This window comes from Phyllobates terribilis, unplaced genomic scaffold, assembly GCF_046119375.1.
Source record: "Phyllobates terribilis strain yellow unplaced genomic scaffold, ASM4611937v1 Scaffold_25__1_contigs__length_18738178, whole genome shotgun sequence".
Classification (NCBI taxonomy): Eukaryota; Metazoa; Chordata; class Amphibia; order Anura; family Dendrobatidae; genus Phyllobates; species Phyllobates terribilis.
In genome coordinates this window covers 4,449,517-4,466,316 of record NW_027362785.1, presented here as the reverse complement: position 1 = coordinate 4,466,316, position 16,800 = coordinate 4,449,517, and the positions used below count along the sequence as shown (strand labels likewise).

The 16,800-nt window shown below is 46.7% G+C and overlaps 1 protein-coding gene across 1 annotated transcript; it reads left to right on the top strand.

Moving 5' to 3' along the window:
• Window positions 1–2,150: 2,150 nt before the first annotated feature.
• Window positions 2,151–14,410, top strand: RCVRN (recoverin). Its single transcript, XM_073660400.1, has 3 exons — window positions 2,151–2,595; window positions 9,830–9,941; window positions 13,776–14,410. The coding sequence occupies exons 1-3, from the start codon at window positions 2,215–2,217 to the stop codon at window positions 13,889–13,891; spliced, it is 609 nt and encodes a 202-aa protein (XP_073516501.1). The 5' UTR covers window positions 2,151–2,214; the 3' UTR covers window positions 13,892–14,410.
• Window positions 14,411–16,800: the final 2,390 nt, after the last annotated feature.

Genomic DNA, 16,800 nt, shown 5'->3' with positions numbered 1-16,800 from the left:
CTATTGTTTAAAAGTTTGTACAGTTAATGTAGAATTTAATAAGGCACATGACTGTCACAAACCCAGGGACCACATTTTTGGAATGCTCACCTTTTTCCGGATACAATGGTATATCTTGCATGGCTGGGAAACCGCCGGAAATCCGGGAAATGGTTTCTTAGCTTCTGAGCGTCATAGAGATATCATATGTGATGTCCATCTGCATGAATATTAGTGACGGCAAACATGATGTCTTCATCTTGGATGTGGGACCCCCCCACACCAAGATATGAAAGATGGAGGATTTTTATGTCTTATGCAGCTGGGTGGGTTCACAAAACCGGGCCCTTTTGTGAGGTAAGCGATATGGGTGTCTCCTGGTGTTTTGGCCCCTTACTAAAAACCAGAACGGCCATAAACCAGCAGATTCTTGCCAGGGACGTCAGACGCATGCACAGCTCGCTGCGTGGAAGAATCACATCTAATTTCCGGGGAGCCGTCCCCCCAACAGAATCTGAGACCATCACCTCGTGGCGCAGGTTTTGCTATTACTTACCCCTTTTATTTTAATAACTGTTTATGCATATATGTAAATTGTCTCTTTTATATTATCTTGTATATCTTTTGTAACCACTGCCCACTTTCGGGAGTAAATCATTATTATTTACCAGCTTCGTTCTTCTTGTCCAATGTCGAGCAAACACGTTCCTCACCCGCTAATTCACGTTACCTACCGGGTACCCAATCCACCTGTTAAGTGATCGGTGGTGGCAGTATACCAGTATTTATGTGATATTGTGGTTTGAGTGTGGCTGGACGGAGGTATATATACGTTCCTGGAAGGAACTGGTGGTATATATACGTCCTGTCACATCACGTGCCACAATAGTCGACATAAATTAGAGCAGCTGCGCCCGTGCTTATCCTTGGTCAATACCGTGTTTGACCAGCAGGATAAGGGGGCGCCAGAGGGCTGCAAGGTCTGACCAAGTGTCGTTTTCCTGACAAAGCCTACTAAAAAACTTGGAGTAACAGGGGTTTAAGAACTGCTAGATTTTTCCCTTCTGGTCCAAAAAAGTCAACGAGGCATGAGTATGGGTCTTCTCATTGTCAAGTTCAGGCCATCCATAGACTCATCTTGAGTCCAATGGTGGAGAAATACAACCTGTCACCTCTTATCTCGTACGTGAGACTTATCAGTTTCATGCTTGAGCTATGCACTCAAGTTATAGACACGTAAGTGGATTTATTATTCACACGGATTTATTTTTAGGCTGGCAGCTTTACGATGAGGAACACAGCTGTGGCTCACAGCATTTTAAATTGGGCAATCTCCTGAATCCGGGCCAGGAATCTTCTCTTCTCCGGAGTTCTTACGGGAGCAATGATGAGTTGGGCAGGATTTTTCATGAATTATTTTGATGCTTTCTCATCATCCTACAATGTTAAACTGGGATTTTTAAGTACAACATAGTGACTACAGATCAGCAAATCTGATGAAATTTAACTTCGTGAAAGTTGCTCGAATTCGGCTGTGAAATTTAAATTTGCATCGAATTAATTGGATGTGGATCAATTTTGCCCCGATTGCCGGTAAATACAGTCTATCAAGCTCTCTGAGGTCTCCATAGACACATGGAGGGGTTAAAAAAATATATACTCACTTGTTCGGCCACCATATCCACCAGTTCTTTACACAATTTTAGCCAATCTCATTACATCAATGACCACCAAATCAACCAGATGGCAACAACCAGGTTGTCATGAATCTATGGACTCACTATGATACCACCAAAAGGTGACCAACTTCTCTACAGTACAACTATACAATTAATGTTGAGGTTGACGGAGTTCACTTCACCATTGATGGTGGCTCCTAACGCATCCCATAAGGCCATCTAATTACATATATGGCACCAGACGGGTAGAAAAGCCGGTCGTAAACTCAGATTCCCTCTTAATGGCTTCAGACTCAGCCAAAGCATCTCCTTTATTAACTTCATAGTATCGTTAGTGGGTAAGACACGTATCATGAGGTTATCCTGCTTTTTCAATTAAATTAATTGTCGTTCTGAAGTGACAAAGTGAACACCATTGTCTGCATGACGCTTAAACCGCAGTAATCCTAACAAGTCTTATCTGGATTTACAGAGAGGCAGTATCTTCTACTCATTACCTCCTTGAGTTTTAGCGTTGTAGGACAATAGTAAAGTTCAAGAACCTTCTTCCTTCATAATGGGCAATAGCAAAAGTGGTGCCCTATCGAAAGAGATTCTGGAAGAACTTCAGTTGAACACCAAATTTACCCAGGAGGAGTTGTGCACTTGGTATCAGTCCTTCTTGAAGGAGTGTCCGAGTGGAAGGATCTCCAATACTCAGTTTGAAAGTATCTACTCAAAGTTCTTTCCCGACGCCGATCCAAAAGCGTATGCCCAACACGTCTTCAGAAGCTTTGATGCCAACAACGACGGCACCTTGGACTTTAAGGAATATGTGATCGCTCTTCATATGACCTCTTCTGGGAAGACTAACCAAAAATTAGAGTGGGCTTTCTCCTTATATGACGTGGACGGAAATGGGACCATCAATAAGCAAGAAGTTCTCGAAATCGTCACGGTACGGTATTTTCTTAATTTCTTAGCAATATAAGAGCACCACCAGCAGTCCGACAGACCCCGATGACCCAAAAAATGTCAAATTAACAAAAACAAAGGGCCAGGAATGAAAATTACTGAATATTTTAGGGTCATGATATTTTAAGATCTTAACAGACTTTAGAGCTAAACTAGCCAAAATGAATATCTGTCTAATTTGGTCAATTCTAATATTTTGGTAAAAATTTTTGGTTTTAAAAAGTGGTTAGAATTTGGAAAATAAATAGATCTTCAAAATTGCGAAATGAAATTTTAAAGGCAAATTTATAACAAAAATAATATTTTTATGAATTTTAATGTTAAGGAATAATTAAGGGGTCAAGTTACATAATGCTCTATTACGAAATTTTTGGAACTCTTGAGTTTTCTTTCTGATACTGCTACAATCATTCCTTAACTTAACCCAACTCTTAGATACTCAATATTAATTTAATTTACATTTGATTTCATTTTTTACAAGCTTAATAGATACGTAATAAAATTTGAATCATTTCATAAAATGATTGGACGGCAGAGATTTATTGCTCATTAATTGTTCATTGCTCATTGTTCAAGACTTAATTAAAATTAAAATAAATACAATATTAATTAATACTTATTGAAATGTCAAATTTGAAAAGAAATCCAATTTCTAGAAATTAAAATAATAAAGAAATTACAAAATTCTTCCGTCATTAATCAATTCTGATTAATTAAAATAAATAAAATATTAATGAATACTTATTAGTGTTGAGCGAGCACTAAAATCCTCGGGTGCTCGAAGCTCGGGCCGAGCTCGCCGTGATACTCAAGCAACGAGCCCAATGTTAGTCTATGGGAGACCCGAGTATTTTTGCGGTGGCACCCCCTGCAGTCTGTAGAAAGCCTAAAAAGTGCCCAAAACGATAGTGACAGTGCTCAAATGACATGGGGACAGCATGAGGATCGCCCCAGGAAGCATTTCTGACCCCCAGGTCACTGCTGTCAACAACGTGGTCAGAGGTATTAAGTCACTTTTACGGGCTCACAATAAAACGAAACTGATAGTGCTTTCCTGTGAAATATGTTAAGGAAGTTCCTTTCCAGGGTAAAGACTTGTGTATAAGGTAAAATAAATAACCCCCCCAAAAAATACTCCTCCACACCTTGGGCTATGTTCACAAGTAGCATTTTTAAGGCGTTTTTGCACTTTTGTATTGCTTTCAACCGTGACAAATGCATTCACCGGGAAATGTCATTTTAACATTTTTGTGCTGTGTGACACATGCATACAGTGCTGAAAAGACATGGGAACAGCATGGGGAAGACCCCTGGAAGCATCTCTGACACCCAGGTCACTGCCTAAAAGTGTGCCCATCAGAAGTGATCCTTGCCGCATCAGAAGATGCAGATTTGCAACTATCCCGGTGCAAGTCCTTGTCCCAGGGCAGTGTTCAATTGTACCTCCCCCATTCCTTGCAATGCTAGCGCAAGTATGCAGCCAACCACCCACCCACCCCCAGGCTGCAATACTATACTGCTTGCTTGCACTTGAAATTGGGCCTTTTAGTTTGGAGGAGGCCAAAGCTGGCCACTACCTCTTGGCTGCTTTGGCAGCGAGGTATCCATACTCAGTCCCCAGCCGCCCCTATTTCTCGGCGGAACATCCCCCACACACTTTTCTTAGCCCGGCCTGCTTTAGGGCAGCATTGGACGAGCCCACCAGAGAACCAGACTCCTCCGGTGGGCCCTGGCTTTTCCATCAGGGGAGTTGAGAGTGCCAAGTGAGGAGCATGATGATGATGATAGAAATTAGCATCTTCTTTGTTTTCTTGGAATGCAAGCGTAAGTGTGCAGCCTGCCACCCACCCACCCCCAGGCTGCAATGCCATACTGCTAGCTTGCACTTGAAATGGGGCCTTTCAGTTTGGAGGAGGCCGAAGCTGGCCACCATGTCATCGCTGCTTCGGCAGCGAGGTATCCATACTCAGTCCCCAGCCGCCCGGCGGCCAGGTGTCCACACACGGTCCCCAGCCGCCCCGCGGCCGGGTGTCCATACTCGGTACCCAGCCGCCCCGTGGCCGGGTGTCCACACATGGTCCCCAGCCGCCCCGCGGCGGGGTGTCCATACTCGGTCGCCAGCCGCCCCGCGGCCGGGTGTCCACGCTCGGTCCCCAGCCGCCAGGGGTCGGCCTGGTGTCCATACTCAGTCCCCAGCCGCTATTTGAAGGACAGCCTAACCACAGACACGTGGACAAGTCAATGTGGCCAGGGATGGTCTTACTGACGCCTTCACACTGGGTTAATATTGTGGAAGCCGGGACACAGTTGGACACTGGGTGGCAACACGTCCTCCAGACATAGAGGATTGCGGGTCCTGGGTCAATCAGGCTTCAACACAAGTTCAGAAGGTAGACAGCAGCAGTGGTCGGCCTCCTACTCAACGAGTAAATTATTCATGATCATGAGGCCATCCACCTCCTTCGCTTTCTGTTCCACATACATGCAAGCGCATGTATGTGGTAGCGGCTAGGCCTGAGGTGATCAGCGTTTTGGCGCATATCCTACCTCCTCCGAGGATTGCTGGATGTTTTCCTGCTACTATCCCAGCTCTATGACTCCCGTTAAAACAAAGCTTCAGGTGATGAATAATGGATGAGGTGGTGGCAAAGGAGAAAGAGCAGGAGGAACAGGGACCATTCACATCAATATCAGGCCAGTCAACCAGATATGTCTTGTAGGATATGTTTCTGTAACAAAAGGAGCGGTTCGGCTACACAGTTATAGGGCATACAGTGAGTGCAATGCCTACCAAAAATTTCGAGGCACTCCAATGCCCCTTGGAAGTGACATGGAGGTCAGAGGGCCTTAACTAAACCGTTTTTTCCATTTATAGCAACTGGGTCTCCTGTACACTGTTGGCCAAAGCAGTGAATGGAAGGCTTTCCAAAAATTATGAGGAACTGCAATGCCCCTTGAAACAGACGTGGATTACAGCATACTAAAATCCTTCTACCCATTATTGGGGAGTGGGTCTCCCTTAGTGTTCACCTATGCATTGAAAAGCAAAAGCTGTCTAAAATTAGGAGGAAATGCAATGCCCGTTGGAAGAGTCGTGGAGGTTAGATGTAATTTAATACAACATTTCAATGCCCCTTGGAACAGCTATGGAGTTCAGAGTGGTTTAACAAGACGCTTTTAATGCCCCTTTGAAGAGATGTGGAGGTCACAGTAGCTTAACAAGACAGTTTTAATGCCCCTTGGAAAAGTGGTGGAGGTCACAGTAGCTTAACAAGACGGTTTTAATGCCCCTTGGAAGAGACGTGGAGGTCGCAGTAGCTTAACAAGACGGTTTTAATGCCCCTTGGAAAAGTAATGGAGGTCACAGTAGCTTAACAAGACAGTTTGCATGCCCCTTGGAAAAGTGGTGGAGGTCACAGTAGCTTAACAAGACGGTTTTAATGCCCCTTGGAAGAGACGTGGAGGTCGCAGTAGCTTAACAAGATGGTTTTAATGCCCCTTGGAAAAGTGGTGGAGGTCGCAGTAGCTTAACAAGACGGTTTTAATGCCCCTTACAAGAGCCATACAGTACAGCATCTTAAAAACATTATTCCCATTATTGGGGAGTGGGTCTCCCATAGTCTTTGCCTATGCCTTCCAAGCAAAAGTTGCCAAAAATAAGGACGGAGGAACTTTCAATAATGGCAACACGGACCACGGTCACCCTGGTGGTATAGTGGTGGTGGAGGCTGAGGATAAGGAGAAGAACATAAAACAGCTGAAATGAGGAAGCGTATACCCATGTGTGGGTGTGAAGCGGTGCATGGGAATACACCTCCTGAAATAACACAGTGGATTTGACTTTATGTTACTCTGCTGTCATTTGGTGGTGATGAGAAGTCTGGCCCAATCCAGCCCTTGTTCATTTTGATAAGGGTCAGCTTGTCAGCATTGTCAGTTGACAGGCGAGTGCGCTTATCAGTTATAATTCCCCCAGCGGCACTAAAAACACACTCCGATAACACGCTAGTGGCAGGGCAGGGCAGGCCAGGACCTCCAAGGCATACAGAGCGAGTTCATTACAAGTGTCCAGCTTGGATACCCAATAATTAAAAGGCACAGAGGAATCACGGAGGACGCTGGTACGGTCGGCAAGGTACTCCCTCACCATCTTTTGAAACTTTCCACTCCTTGTGAGAGTACCACACGCCTCAGGGTCTGTCCGAAGGGAGGGTCTGAGAAAACTGTCCCAGAACGTTGACAGTGTTCCCCTGCCTCTGCTGGATTGGAGTTGCATCTCTCTCGCCTGTACGCCTTGGTTGGGCAACGAACTGTGACCTCTGCCGCTAGCGTGTTCAGATGGGAATTTTTTTAACAGTTCTGCAGCAAGGGCCTTCTGGTACTGCCACATTTTTGTAGACCTCTCCACCTCAGGAATAAGAGAGTGAAAGTTCTCCTTGTAGCGGGGGTCTAAAAGTGTCACCAACCAGTAATGACTGTCACCCAACATTTTGACAACGCGAGGGTCACGGTTAAGGCAGCGTAACATAAAGTCAGCCATGCGTGCCAGACTGGTAACGGGCAAGACTTCCATGTCCTCACCAAGATGACGACTGACCATGCTCTCCTCCTCCTCCTCCTCCTCTTCCCTGTCCTCAGGCCACCCACGCTGAACCGACGGTATGACAGTTGTACAGGTACTACCGTCTACAGCGCATGATACCAGCTCCTGTTCTTCCTCCTCCTCCTCCTCTCCCTCATTGTCCCCCAATGCACGTTGGGATGAGATGAGGCTGGGCTGTGTGTAATCGCCCGCTACGGCTTCTTGATCCATCTCATCATACTCTGGCTGCAATGCCTCCTCTTTAATTCTCTGCAGAGAACGTTGCAAAAGACAGACAAGTGGAATGCTGACGCTAATGATGGCGTCATCGCCACTCACCATCTTGGTGGCCTCCTCAAAGTTTGTCAGGATGGTACATATGTCAGACATCCAGGTCCACTCCTGAGGTCTTATGTGTGGAGTCTGACCTGAATATCGACGGCCTTGTTGCATCTGGTACTCCACAACTGCTCTCTTCTGCTCACAAATCCTTTGCAACATGTGGAGGGTAGAGTTCCAACGTGTGGAGACATCACACACCAGTCGGTGTGCCGGAAGCTGCAAACGCTGCTGCAACACAGCAAGGGCTGCGGAAGCTGTAGCCGACTTCCGAAAATGAGCTGACAAGCGGCGTATTTTGGCGAGCAGATGTGGCAACTCGGGGTACGATTTAAGAAACTGCTGAACCACGAGGTTAAGCACATGTGCCTGATCATGCTGGTGGTGGTCAGGCTGGTAGTTTTGTCACCCCTGCTGATGCTGGCCACCACACTGCTTCTTCCTGCCTGTTGGGGTGCTCTGCCTCCCTCCCCCTGTGTGCTGCTGGCCTCACTCTGCATGTCCTCCTTCCACGTTGGGTCAGTTACTAGATCATCCACCACTTCCTCCTCTTCCACTTGCGCACCTCGATCCTCCTCCTCACTTCGTGGCAATTTTGTCTCGTCATCGTCCACCTCTTGTGACAAATTGCCAGCGTCGACTTCCTGTGGCCTTGGCTGTTCAAATATTTCGGCATCGCTACATGGGATCTCCTCTTCCACCACTTCAAGCGGAGCAGGCGAGGGGCACAAATATGGAAATGGACCAGTGAACAGCTCTTCAGAGTGTCCAAGTGTGGGATCAGTTGCTGTCTGACGACACTCGGCATGGTGGGAGGAAGGAGCATCAGGGTGAGGAGGAGTATGCGGTCGAGACTCGCGGCTACTAAGAGTTGACCGTGTGGAAGACAGACCGGAGGTGGTGGTGCCTAGGTAACTGGAAGTATTGTCTGCTATCCAATTAATAACCTGTTCACACTGATCAGTTGGCAATACTGGTGCTGTTCTGTGCTTCCCTAGTAATTCGGTCAAGAAGTGGGAGCGAGAAGATGTGGCTGTTGGTTGTGGCACATTTTCACCTTGGCCACGGCCCCGTCCTCTGCACGCACCATCACCAGAGCGTCCACTTCCACGTCCCTTGCCACGCGCCTTGCCCATTGTAAATGACGTAAAATAGCTTTCGCTCTCACTATCAATGGCAAAAGGGTAATAAAAAGGAGATTAGAACCGTGGAAGAGGAAAAACAGGATTTAGATGAAAAAAAAAAGGATTTTTCCTGGCCCCTGAGACCTGGGGATAAGTCTAGCAATTTGACCAGCAGCAGCACACAGGACTGTAATGCAGTGTTTGCTGGTATAACCACTGCGTCTCCTATACAGCCTGCCTGCCTGATATCTGGGATGGATATTAGTCCTCAGAAGGACTGTTTGTTTGTTCTGGCAGCCTTTACAGACCCTACACTAACTATTTCGCAGTATATATCTCTCCCTAAATCAGCAGCGCTGTCCCTACACTGTCTAATCCGGAGCGACTGTGTCCAAGATGGCGGCGCCCGGTTTTAAATACTCGAGGTGACGCTGTGCGGCCAGCCAATCACTGTAATGCCCACAACCAACATGGCTGCAGCATTACAGTGACTGGCTGGCAATCCCTGCATGTTCATTGGCTCTGTAAAGAGCCAATGAACATGCAGGGCGGAGACCCGAGCTCCCGCCCAAGTAACCCGGAAATGCTCGGTGCTCGCCGAACATCCCGAGTAACGTGATGCTCGGGCGAGTACCGAGCAGTATCAGCACTAATACTTATAGAAATGTCAAATTTTAAAAGAAATCCAATTTCCAGAAATTAAAATAATAAAGGAATTAAAAAAAATTCTTCCATCATTAATCAACTCTGATGTTTTTAGTAAATGTTCATTACTTTCTGAAATTCAAATTAAACGATCAACGTCAATTTTAGTTTATTTTTTTTCCGTTCTGCTTTATATTGATTTTTACTATTATTTTATATTTTGCTTTTTTTTTTTCTTCTTTTTCTTTTCTTTTTTTCTTCTTTTCTTTCAAGTTAAACATATTTCAAGTCCATATCCTATTTTTTTTTTTAATTTAATTTAATTTTTTTTTTTTTTTTTTATTTTTTACAATAAAAATTGAATTTCCATTTTGTCTTCACGTAATTATTTTCAAGAGCTTTTTGATTATTTTTACATCTTAAGGAGTTTAACACAAACTTTTAAAAAAAAAAAAAAACACTTTCGAATTTCTGTGTTTCGAGAAAATGTTCATTTTTTTTTTTTTTTTGTGCTTTTTCTTTTTCAGGCAATATTCAAAATGATTACTGCTGAAGACCAAAAACATCTACCAGATGATGAAAACACTCCGGACAGGAGAACCAATAAAATATGGGACTACTTTGGCAAAAAAGATGCCGGTAACTTTCATCTATGTTTAGTCACATCCAGTAGAAGTTTTTGCACTTTTGAGGTCACGTGACACAACTAATATCATTTCGAGCTTGTAGTTACTTGACTTAGAACTGTGATCCCGTAAAGTCAATAGAACTTTTAGCCATCCACAAAGTGATCAGAACATCCCACCCTACATTGAGGAGGCCAACCATGAACAGCCAAGGCTGCCTGGTGGGTTTACCGATGGTGGACACAACCACAACAACCCATAACAATGGGCATCTTCAATGTATGAGCCATCAAAGCTTCCTTGGCTTTGGCCATAAACTGTAGAGGTCCACTTAAAAGTAGACTTCCATTAGGTCACACCTCTCTTTTCCTTGATTGGCCGATTAGCCGGATCTTCCGGGAGTAGAGTTGACCACAAGAATCATCAATAGTTGTGGCAAGTAAATGGGATGACCACCATCGGTAATGCTACCCCAAAAAGATGACTTGAAACATTGGATATATCTCTAAAATGGTACCTTTTGTGTATCACCCAAAACATTTCAACCTTGAACATTGGGCCTTAACGTTTTGGTGGATAGTCCTCTTTACAACTGTAGAGGTCCACTTAAAAGTAGACTTCCATTAGGTCACACCTCTCTTTTCCTTGAATGGCCGATTAGCCGGATCTTCCGGGAGTAGAGTTGACCACAAGAATTATCAATAGCTGTGGCAAGTAAATGGGATGACCACCATCGGTGCTGCTACCCTAAAAGATGACTTGACGCATTGGATATATCTCTAAAATGGTACCTTTTGTGTATCACCCATAACATTTCGACCTTGAACATTGGGCCTTAACGTTTCAGTGGATAGTCCTCTTTACAATGTGGCTCACATTGCCTTTTAGTCTACAGTCAGTGGCTCTGTTGGGGCTTCTAGGAATCGGACATTTGTGCTAATGGGGCCATTGACTATGGTGATGGACACAAAGTCATTGTGTGATCTGTAGGACATCATTTTCAGCCATATTTGCCTATTTGAGGTGGGCTCCAAAAGATAGGTGACTGAGTCCTGGAGTCCGCCTCAAATAGGTGGATACGGACAAAAATGATGTCCAACAGAGCAGATGGTGACTCTGTTGGCATCATACAGTCAATGGCCCCGTCAGCGCAAACATCCGAATACCGTTTTTCCAGGGCTTCAAATGTAAGCTCCGATGAAGCCAATGACAGTAGGCAATGTGAACCCAAACTAAGGTTAACAGAGCCCATGAGTCAGGAGCATGGCGTGGGTGAGAAGGCCACTGGTGCCAAATTTTATGGTAGTACAAAATTTCTGCCCCCATTATCATGTGAGCGAGGACTCTACTGCACTCAGCCATTTCTTATGAGTTTTTGGCAAGATGACATCTTTTAGTATAATTAATTTCACTTTATAATTTATGTTTATGCCTATGCAGAGCGCAGAAGTCGTTGTCAATCTCATCTCACCGGCAATATTACAGTTAGTGGTCACCATCCAGTAAGAAAAGTTGTTGGAAGCCCTCATCCCATATCTAGATCCCAGCAGACCCATTTATTTCCACGTACATGTGGTTGCCCCCTCTTTTGAAGTCTACTTTAGTTATGGAGATCCATTGACTCCTTTCGATGTTAAAAGAGACAGCGATATACATGTCTCTTCAGGTCTTGTCAGCCGCATAGGATCACCGAATAGACACCAAAAAATGTGGATGAAGAAGTCCCCCTACGTACCACAGATGGTGGAGGCTACAAGGGCATGTCTCACGTGGTCCCTCTCTATATTCTGACCTTGTCGTTCCATATCTTCTCTATAGGAAATTCCAAGATCCACCAATTACATCTTCTTGTGTAAGGAATTGTCCCTTCTAATGGTCTACAATCATAGTTTTCATCTGTTTGAGATAATAAATTCGCAAGAGTATCAGTATTCTGTGGCCAACGGACAGGAGTCTTACAAATCACCTCCTACCTACTGCCTCTTCTGATTTGTAGGCCCGATGAGACTTCATCGTTACGGAGTGATCCAACATGACAGTGTGCCAGGCCTACTGATCAGAAGAGGCACCAAGAATGTTGTCGGTTTGCAGTGCTGCCGTCCGGTGGCCAAACACGCTCACACAAACACGCTCACACAAACACGCTCACATAAACACACAAACACACTCACACAAACCCGTTCACACAACACTCTCACACGCTCACACAAATACGCTCACACAAACACTCACATAAACACTCACACAAGCACTCTCAGACAAACACGATCACAATCTCACACAAACACGCTGACACAAAGCTCGCACAAACACGCTCACACAACTCACACAAACACACTCACACAAGCCCACTCTCACAACACTCACACGCTCACACAAATACGCTCACACAAACACTCACATAAACACTCACACAAGCACTCTCAGACAAACACGATCACAATCTCACACAAACACGCTGACACAAAGCTCGCACAAACACGCTCACACAACTCACACAAACACACTCACACAAGCCCACTCACACAACTCTCACACGCTCACACAAATACGCTCACACAAACACTCACATAAACACTCACACAAGCACTCTCAGACAAACACGATCTCACACAAACACGCTGACACAAAGCTGGCACAAACACGCTCAAACAAACACGCTCACACAACTCACACAAACACACTCACACAACACTCACACAACACTCACACGCTCACACAAACACTCACATAAACACTCACACAAGCACTCTCAGACAAACACGATCACAATCTCACACAAACACGCTGACACAAAGCTGGCACAAACACGCTCAAACAAACACGCTCACACAACTCACACAAACCCACTCACACAACACTCACACGCTCACACAAACACTCACATAAACACTCACACAAGCACTCTCAGACAAACACGATCACAATCTCACACAAACACGCTGACACAAAGCTGGCGCAAACACGCTCAAACAAACACGCTCACACAACTCACACAAACACACTCACACAAACCCACTCACACAACACTCACACGCTCACACAAACACTCACATAAACACTCACACAAGCACTCTCAGACAAACACGATCACAATCTCACACAAACACGCTGACACAAAGCTGGCACAAACACGCTCAAACAAACACGCTCACACAACTCACACAAACACACTCACACAAACCCACTCACACAACACTCACACGCTCACACAAACACTCACATAAACACTCACACAAGCACTCTCAGACAAACACGATCACAATCTCACACAAACACGCTGACACAAAGCTGGCACAAACACGCTCAAACAAACACGCTCACACAACTCACACAAACACACTCACACAAACCCACTCACACAACACTCACACGCTCACACAAACACTCACATAAACACTCACACAAGCACTCTCAGACAAACACGATCACAATCTCACACAAACACGCTGACACAAAGCTGGCGCAAACACGCTCAAACAAACACACTCACACAACTCACACAAACACACTCACACAACACTCACACGCTCACACAAACACTCACATAACCACTCACACAAGCACTCTCAGACAAACACGATCACAATCTCACACAAACACGCTGACACAAAGCTGGCGCAAACACGCTCAAACAAACACGCTCACACAACTCACATAAACACTCTTACACAAACCCGCTCACACAAACACTTACTGGTGTGGCTTCTGGACTTTCAAATTAATTCGCTAATTTCTATTCTTCACCCCTTTGCAGTTTAGTCTACTAGACCAGTTTGTTTGACCATTGGTCCTACCAGCCTCGTAGAAGACCTATTCAGATCACCTATGGATTTTCTCTTTCCAGATAAACTCACGGAAGGAGAATTTATTCAGGGAATCATGAATAATAAAGAAATCCTGCGCCTGATCCAATTTGAACCTCAAAAAGTCAAGGAAAAAATAAAGGAAAAGAAACAGTAACCCGAGTCCCTCTCCACCCGTCAAAGACAGTCTACAACCCCATCATCATCGTGACCATGTCATCATGACCACCGCTGAACCCAGGAAGACACAGACTCTTCTGAAATACTTGTCCTCCTTAAACTTCCCGAACAACTTGTGTCCCGCGACGTTGAGTTCACCGGAACGTAATTAGGTTAAGCAATAATCCATGGATTGTACCGGTAGTCTTCTTATTTTCTGAAGGTCACGCCATAGGCTTATTGTCTATGGAGCAGGAGAGAAGGAAGATACTGGAGACATGAGCGAAAAAAAAAAAAAAATACTCAATACAATTCAAAAATTTCCCAAAAACTATTTTTCTCCAATTAAAACAAAAATTTTTGGAATATACGAAAATGTTGCAACGTTATAATGAAATGTGAAGGTTATTGGAGAAAATGCTGGAGGAAACAAAATTTTGAATTTTTATTTCAAATTAAAAAAAAGTAAAACCCGATAACATTAACTTTTTTGTGTCCATTTCTAGTTAGAATTCAAGTCCATAATTTAATTTCAGCCTTTTTTTTTTTTTTAGCTCTAATCATTTTTGCTTCCCCAAATATAAGAGGTATGGTATTTTACTACTCTTAACTCCCCTAGAGCCTGTGGGTGTAAAGCTTTAATACATGCATATGGAAAAAAAAAAACTACCACCCATGATCTGGGAACTTTATTTCAGGTGTCCTATGACTGTTTCCTGCCCCTTTCCAACAAACCTGTATAATCCCAGCCTTTACTTAGGACTAATTAGTGCATGTTCTAGAACAATCCTCAAATTTAAGAGACATTGCCTTATACTGCTCTAAACTCCCTTAGAACCGGTGGGTGTATGCAGGGATGGATTAAGAGTAGCAAGGGCCCCGGGCAGTTTAGAAGATGTGCCCCCCCCACACACACCTGATGTATCACGTGACTTGTCACATGATCCCCCTTTGATAGATCATGTGATAGTTCATGTGCAATTAATTCTGCACAATATTAATTATAATTATTTTTTTATATTAATTGTATGACTTAATATTGAGCACAATTAAGTATGCGGACATCCCTCTATGTATGTAGGGTCTCATACTGTATAATATGAGCTTTCACATAATCCTCCTATACACGGCCGGAGGCCGCACGGCGCCCCCCCCAGATACAGCAGGAGGCCGCACGGCGCCCCCCCAGATACAGCATGAGGCTGCACGGCGCCCATCCAGAAACAGCATGAGGCTGCACGGCGCCCATCCAGATGCAGCCCGAGGCCGCACGGCGCCCATCCAGATACAGCCGGAGGCCGCACGGCGCCCATCCAGATACAGCCGGAGGCTGCACGGCGCCCCCCCAGATACAGCATGAGGCTGCACGGCGCCCATCCAGATACAGCATGAGGCTGCACGGCGCCCATCCAGATACAGCATGAGGCTGCACGGCGCCCATCCAGATACAGCATGAGGCTGCACGGCGCCCATCCAGATACAGCATGAGGCTGCACGGCGCCCATCCAGATACAGCATGAGGCCGCACGGCGCCCCCCCAGATACAGCCGGAGGCCGCACGGCGCCCCCCCAGATACAGCATGAGGCTGCACGGCGCCCATTCAGATACAGCCGGAGGCCGCACGGCGCCCATCCAGATACAGCATGACGCTGCACGGCGCCCATCCAGATACAGCATGAGGCTGCACGGCGCCCCCCAGATACAGCATGAGGCTGCACGGCGCCCATTCAGATACAGCCGGAGGCCGCACGGCACCCATCCAGATACAGCCGGAGGCCGCACGGCGCCCATCCAGATACAGCATGAGGCTGCACGGCGCCCATTCAGATACAGCCGGAGGCCGCACGGCGCCCATCCAGATACAGCATGAGGCTGCACGGCGCCCATCCAGATACAGCATGAGGCCGCACGGCGCCCCCCCAGATACAGCATGAGGCTGCACGGCGCCCCCCCAGATACAGCATGAGGCTGCACGGCGCCCATTCAGATACAGCATGAGGCTGCATGGCGCCCATTCAGATACAGCCGGAGGCCGCACGGCGCCCATCCAGATACAGCATGAGGCTGCACGGCGCCCATCCAGATACAGCATGAGGCCGCACGGCGCCCATCCAGATACAGCCGGAGGCCGCACGGCGCCCCCCCAGATACAGCATGAGGCTGCACGGCGCCCCCCCAGATACAGCATGAGGCTGCACGGCGCCCCCCCAGATACAGCATGAGGCTGCACGGCGCCCATCCAGATACAGCCGGAGGCCGCACGGCGCCCATTCAGATACAGCATGAGGCTGCACGGCGCCCATTCAGATACAGCATGAGGCTGCACGGCGCCTATCCAGATACAGCATGAGACTGCACGGCGCCCATTCAGATACAGCCGGAGGCCGCACGGCGCCCATCCAGATACAGCATGAGGCTGCACGGCGCCCATCCAGATACAGCATGAGGCTGCACGGCGCCCATCCAGATACAGCATGACGCTGCACGGCGCCCATCCAGATACAGCATGAGGCTGCACGGCGCCCCCCAGATACAGCATGAGGCTGCACGGCGCCCATTCAGATACAGCCGGAGGCCGCACGGCACCCATCCAGATACAGCCGGAGGCCGCACGGCGCCCATCCAGATACAGCATGAGGCCGCACGGCGCCCATTCAGATACAGCCGGAGGCCGCACGGCGCCCATCCAGATACAGCATGAGGCTGCACGGCGCCCATCCAGATACAGCATGAGGCCGCACGGCGCCCATTCAGATACAGCATGAGGCTGCACGGCGCCCATCCAGATACAGCCGGAGGCCGCACGGCGCCCCCCCAGATACAGCATGAGGCTGCACGGTGCCCCCCCAGATACAGCATGAGGCCGCACGGCGCCCCCCCAGATACAGCATGAGGCTGCACGGTGC